Here is a 6,575-nt window from a genome sequence, read left to right on the forward strand (position 1 = left end):
AATGATGTAAGCTTAAGTCAAATCAGTAGATTCAGCTTCCAGGATCATAATGATTCATTAACATAAGGCAATAAATTTCAAGCGCAGGACTTTTGTTAGAAACATTGACAAGAGAGATGGATTCTATCACTCTTAGTATTTGTAATTTTAAAAGACATGTTAATAAATTAGTCATAGGAATGAAAGTACAGCATAGAGACTGTAACCAATAATATTGCATATCTTGGTACAGTAGCAGGGGTTAACTTACCATGGTGAGCATTTAGTAAGGCATGTAATTATTGAATCACTATGTTGTACACCTGAAACCAATATAATATTGTATATCAACTTCATTCTTATTTTTAAAAAGATGTTAAAACTCGCCTAGGAAGGACACTGTGGTGATAATTGGGTTTCTATGTGGATTTAGTAGATGGTGGCCCGCGTTCTGTTACTGTCCTGTGATACCTCCACCATGGCCCTTCCCATATTGTACTGTGGTCACTGATGTTTCCATCTCCTCCACCAGATGGTCTGCTGGCTAAAGGAAGGAGACACATCCCCAGTAAGTTTGGTCATAGCACAGAGAAAGGCCAAAACACACAGCTGCTAAAGAAATTAATCCTGATTGACTTTGCAGCATGGACATGAAGTGTCAAGTGCTTCCATCACTGGGGACTCAGGTTTCTGGGCTCCAGTACTTCTACTGGTTGACACCACATCCTACAGTCCCCACCTTGTACCCTTGGGTCCCAGCTCTGGGCTGGAACAAGTGGCCCACTCTGAGTCAGCAGCTGTGGGTTCTGATGTGGTCACTGCACGACTCTTACACAACCACCCAGAGATTGTCATCAGGCAGAGGGAGTGGGGGTGGGGAAGCTTTCATAGACAGCCTTATAGGATGAAACACCACAAAACCAGAGAAGACACAGGGTCACAGAGCCCACCTGCACCTCCTTCCTCCCCTAGGGGCTTAAAGAGAGCATAGAGAAACCACCAGCAGTTGGGACCTGGGCTGCCTTCCTGGGAAGATGCAGCCACTCCTGCTCCTGCTCCTGCTGGCCTTTCTGCAGTCCCATGGGGCAAAGGCAGGTGAGTGACCATGCCCACCCTCAGAGGCCCAGCCCCATTCCACAACGGACACAGACCTCCTTTTCCTCGGTCCACCTATCCCCCAGGAATGCCCTGAGCCCCTGCCCCAGGGCTACCTTGCACCCCCAGCACCATGCTGGCTAAGCTACCAGCAAGAAGAGCAGGGTACACCCTGCTCTGGAGAAGGGCCAGTGGGTACTACCCCCTCCCCAGGCTCTACTTTTCCCATCTGGAAAGTGGGACTCTCCTACAAGTGCATGGCAGAGGGGAAAAACTGGAAAAGAAAAAATTATAAATCCCCCTGCACAGAGCAGAACAGGACTGGCTTCCATGTCTGGAATGAGACAGGTGCTCCCTTTAGCGTCTGCTTAGGAGAGAATCCAGAACTCAGCGGACCCCAGAGTTGGTCCCCAGAAGGCTGCCGTAGCTGTTGCCCCTCAGTCGCTTTCTCCAACTCTACTTTTCTTCCTAGGCCTTCAGCAGCTCTCCTCTATCAAGGAGGAGCCACTATTTTTGGCCAGACTTAAACTCTGCTTTCCAGAATCCCACCAGCACTGCCCTCCCAACCCTCATCTGGAGGCTCCCTTGGGGGCTCTTCCTTCCTGCAGCTCCCAAATACTGATCAGGCCCCACCACAGTCAGGCTCTAGGAAACAGGCCATGACAACCTCTACATCGCTAAACTTAAGTCCCGGCCACTGGGGCACAGCACTGCCCTCGACATCACAGGATGACAGGGGCCTTAGGAACCCAGTTGGAACAAAGCAGAATCAGGAGAGGGACTCTCAGGAGCCTTTAGGACTGCTCTGTCCCTAAGACAGGTATGCTCGCCTCCAATTATGTGTGGAAGACAGACTCACAGACATCCTGCTGCTCTTCCCTGTCCCAAAGGAGGAAGTTGAGGCCTCTCCTCAGCCTTCTAAAATCTTGGCCATCCCAGGCTCCCAAAGGCATGGCAGTTCTGACCGTCCAGCTGCTGCCCACCAGGCGGATTCAGTGCACATGCACAAGCAGAACTGACTTTTCCTTCAGGAAAGATCATCGGGGAACAGGAGGCCAAGCCCCACTCACACCCCTACATGGCGTATCTTTGTATCTGGGATCCAAAGAAGGGTCCGAAGAAATGTGGCGGGTTCCTGATCCAAGAGAAGTTCGTGCTGACGGCTGCCCACTGTTGGGGAAGGTGAGGAGCAGAAAACAGCCTGCCCTCTCCTGAAAATCCCCAGCAGAAAGCCCTGCCTTCTTCCTCAGGAGCTCCCCAGGTTGCTAAGAACAATGGGCCAGGAGGGCTCCTGACAGGGTGAGAAAGAGGGCAGGGAGGTTGTGGGGATGAGGGGCAGGTCAGCGTCCAGGGCATGCTTTACATGGGAATAACTGGCCCGAGAACCACTGGTGCAGTCACAATGCCTCCAGAACCTACCTTGGCTGCTAAGATACAGAGGTACAGGCAGCTCAGCCCCCAACGTTCCTGTCCCCCCCATTTCCCCTCTGCAGCCTGCTCTGCCCCAGCTGCCACCTGCCTTGCTGGCTCCTGGGCTGTGACTCCTGGGACCCCACCCCACACCCCCACTCTGCTCTCTGTGCAGCTCCATCAACATCACCCTGGGGGCCCACAACATCAAGAAGCAGGAGAGAACGCAGCAGGTCATCCCAGTGAGGAGAGCCATCCCCCACCCAGACTACAACCACAAGAGCTTCTCTGATGACATCATGTTGCTGCAGGTAAGGAGACCTCCCTGCTGCTCTTGCCCTGGGTCCACATTGTTTCCCCTCCCTCTGGGACCTGTCCCTCCCCTCCTTCCCACCCTGGCTGCCTGACAAGTCCAGTGGCTCAGGGGAGAGGGAAGACGGTGCAGCCTCATTGGGCATCCAGGGCCAGCAGCCACTGGCTGGGCTGGACTCTCTTGCCTCTTCCCATCAGCTGGAGAGAAAGGCCAAGTGGACTGCAGCAGTGAGGCCGCTCCCCCTGCCCAGAGACAAGGCCTGGGTGAAGCCAGGACAGGTATGCAGTGTGGCAGGCTGGGGGAAGGTCAGCCCCACGGGCAGGTACCCGGACACACTGCAGGAGGTTTGGCTGACCGTGCAGCAGGACAAGGAGTGCAGATCCCACTTACCCAGCCATTACAACAATACCATTCAGCTGTGCGTGGGGGACCCAAAAGAGAAGAAGTCTTCCTTTAAGGTGAGACTGAGCACCAGCCTAGCTTGACTCTGGGGAAAGGGGTGTTTGAGGAAGACCTGGGAGTGGAGGCCCAAGCAATGGGGGACTCTTTCCCCTCTAGGCTGTGATCTTTCTCTCCAGGAAGAGAAGGGGCAGCAGCCACAGCTGAGAGGGGCCTCTGCAAGCCCCCAAAAGGCTTATGGTAAATGCAAATGTGGTGCCCCTACAAAGGGTGGATTAGCCACGCTCTGCCCCATGCCAGGCCACAAGTGTTAGAAAGCTGTGCTACTGGGCATGCAGTAGTTAGAGCCAGGTGGCTCCTCAGGGCTGGCAGCCACCTTGGTTAATGGGCCCATCCTCCATGCTGAGTGGCAGCCCCACCCACCTGCCTCCATGTCTGCACAGTAGACTGGAGCCAACAGTTCCCCAGCACTTTTACTGCAAGAGGAAAGGGGGAGGAAAGGGAGCTGCCACCTGGGGTGAATGGAAGCAGTGACAGTGTCCAGGGTCAGTTCTTGGCAACTGAGAAAGCCCACGGGGCCTTCCCTGCCCTTTTATATCCCACATGGAGGCCATGCAAGGTGGCCTCTCTGAGAGAGGACTTGGGATGGCAGGGACAGCAGGGACAAGAGGACAGCTGGCTCAGACCACCCCCTCACTGTCCACAGGGGGACTCTGGGGGCCCTCTCGTGTGCAACAAGGTGGCCCAGGGCATTGTCTCCTATGGAAAAGAAAATGGGGACACTCCACGAGCCTACACCAAAATCTCAAGTTTCCTACCCTGGATAAAGAAAACCATGAAAAGCCTCTCCCTGCAGGAACAAGGCCACCTGCTCTGAAGCTGATCCAGAATCACACTGGGAGGTGTGGGGTGGGTGCCAGCAATGGAATAAATACAGTGTAACTGAGTGGGCAAGGCTTTCTTGTTTATTCATTGACCCTCATTCATAGGCACCCACTCTATGCTTAGGAGGCCAATAACACAGTTCTGCTCTTTTCTGCTCCCTCCACTTTCTTCTCCCACCACCACCTCCCCCAAACCCCAGGCAGAGCTGCTATGCAGCCTCTTCTCACCACACTTGTCTGTTCCGGGTCTGCCCTTCTGCCAGGCTGAAGCTGAGCAGCATCAGCAGAAAAATGAACCTCTCTGGTCCTGGGGCTCAAGATGAACTTCTTACCTCCTTCTGATGATGAAATACTCAGAGAGTTTTCAAATTCCTCCCCTTCTTGGCAGGTGTGGTGGGAAGTCAAGAAAACCAAGGAAACAGGGTTTCTATTGAAGCTTTGGAAATACAGAGAAATCACAAGGTGCTTGGGTGCTTGGTATTGAAACAATGTAACAATGCATTCCCCCCACACCGGGACTCAGTGGTGTGGAGCAGCTTGTTAATCATAGTCATGGAAGCCCATTCGTTTATAATATGGTATCCAGGTAACCTTTACAGAAATAGATTAAAATATAACTAGCACCATGAATGCTATATTGGAGATATATAGAATGCTATATAGAATGCTATATAGAGGAAACCTATAGTGACCTAAAAACTCCCACTGCAACAGTTTCTGGGTGCTGAGTTCCCCCTTAGCTTTGTAGTAAGTGTATAAAAGACATAGCCCTGCTGTACTCAGGGCTCAGACCTTTGGAGATTGCTCTCCTCTGAGCCCATCGGTGTAAAGTAAACCTCCACCTCCAAGAACTCCGAGGGCTGCTTGGTTCTTCTGTCAGCGATCCAGTCCAGGTTTTCCAGTTCTCTGTAGCACTGTCTCTGTGTTACATGGCAGAGAGGAAGGGGATAACACCATGAGTCCTGAACACCAAACAGGCCCAGCCTGGGGCTGCAGCTCGAGGACAGAGCTCCACCCCACTGGGGAGCTGGAAGGGCCTTCCTGAGCAGGACATCTGTCTCCCAGCCAAGGAAGCCAGCCCTGAGCTTGGGTGGGTCTCTTGAGAAGCTCCTCATTCTCACCTAAGTTGAGTTTCTGTCCCTGCCCTCCTCTGAGCTCAGGGCCCCTAGTCTCCCAGCTGTGCCTTCTTCTCTACCCCTGCTTTCCACTGAGAGTTCTGAGTCCAACAACACTGATCTGAGCTGAAATGAGGCCGCTTCTCATTTCCCTCCTACTTAGGACACTCACAGCTCCATGCGGTTCCAGCAGGCCCTCACCACTGAGAAGACAGCCCAGCCCACACCCCGGCAGAGAGGGAAGCCGAGGGGACCACACAGGGCTGGCACCACACAGCACCCGCAGAGGACAGGGCTGGAGGGGTGGGTCTCCAGAGCCCTCGGACCCATCACACCTGGGCAGGGCCAGCTCAGACCCTCACATCCAGCCCAACGAATGTCTGTGTGCTCAGGCCACTGGCCACCTGGTCTCTCAGCAGCCCGAGGCCCTTTCAGCCTTTGCCAACTGCTAGCCTCTCTGCTAAGACTGCCTCCTGGCCACCTTGGCCAGCCTTTTGAGTCAGCGCTCCTCTCTGCAGTAGGACTGGAAAGCACAATTTCTTCTTTTTTTAATTGAAGCATAGTTGGTAGATCATATTAGTTTCAGGTGTACAACAGAGTGATTTGACAGATATATACATTACAAAATGCTTACCACAATAAGAAAACCACAATTTTTTCCATTAGCCAACAAACAAATGCTGCTTGAGCCAGGCTTGGGGACATGCAGTATACATAATACAGGCGCTAGCATCTGAACACAGGTGAAACTGACAGTGTTGAATTTCACCCAAATGGGGAAGCTCCTCTTCCCCTCCTTCACATAAGTCTATATGGCCTAGATCTCTATGGGAAGCCCACAGGAATAAAGTATTTATATTTATTTTTATTGTGGTTACAGTCTGTGTGAATCTTACTGAGGTAGGGCAAGAGCCATGGGACAAGCATCATGATTAATTTTTCCTGCCTATGATAAAAATGCTGCGATATGAACAGTATAGTAAGACCAGGAGGGACTGCATCTTTAGGCTCAAATTCTATTTTAAAACCAGGGAGTTAGGAGGTAAGATTCCTAAGATATTCTTTGGTGACCAGCTAATAACCGTCCCTATCTTAAGGCAGGGCAGGCAGTCCTAACTGATAGGCCCCTTTTACCCGATTCTTGAAAGCTTTAAAAGACAGAATCCTAAGCCTTTGAGGGCACCTTCTTTCTAAGTTTGCCTGCAGTCCCCTTTCTGCAATGTGTACTTTTTAAATAAAGTCTTCTCACTGTTCAACTTCCTGCGTTTTGTCTCTGCACTCTTCCACTGGTAAGTGTCTTTGTCAGTTTGCTATTTCACTCTGTTTTCCAGACTTAAGCATAAGTGTTCACTCTGTCTCTGTTCTACTCCAGCTATGTAG

At 51.8% G+C, this 6,575-nt stretch overlaps 1 protein-coding gene across 1 annotated transcript; it reads left to right on the forward strand.

Annotated features, from left to right (window-relative positions):
• Positions 1-987: 987 nt before the first annotated feature.
• LOC118911912 (granzyme B-like) lies at positions 988-4,368 on the forward strand. The gene is made up of 5 exons (XM_036884557.2): positions 988-1,074; positions 2,106-2,256; positions 2,660-2,795; positions 2,995-3,255; positions 3,903-4,368. The coding sequence occupies exons 1-5, from the start codon at positions 1,014-1,016 to the stop codon at positions 4,071-4,073; spliced, it is 780 nt and encodes a 259-aa protein (XP_036740452.2). The 5' UTR covers positions 988-1,013; the 3' UTR covers positions 4,074-4,368.
• Positions 4,369-6,575: the final 2,207 nt, after the last annotated feature.

Source organism: Manis pentadactyla, chromosome 11, assembly GCF_030020395.1.
Source record: "Manis pentadactyla isolate mManPen7 chromosome 11, mManPen7.hap1, whole genome shotgun sequence".
Classification (NCBI taxonomy): Eukaryota; Metazoa; Chordata; class Mammalia; order Pholidota; family Manidae; genus Manis; species Manis pentadactyla.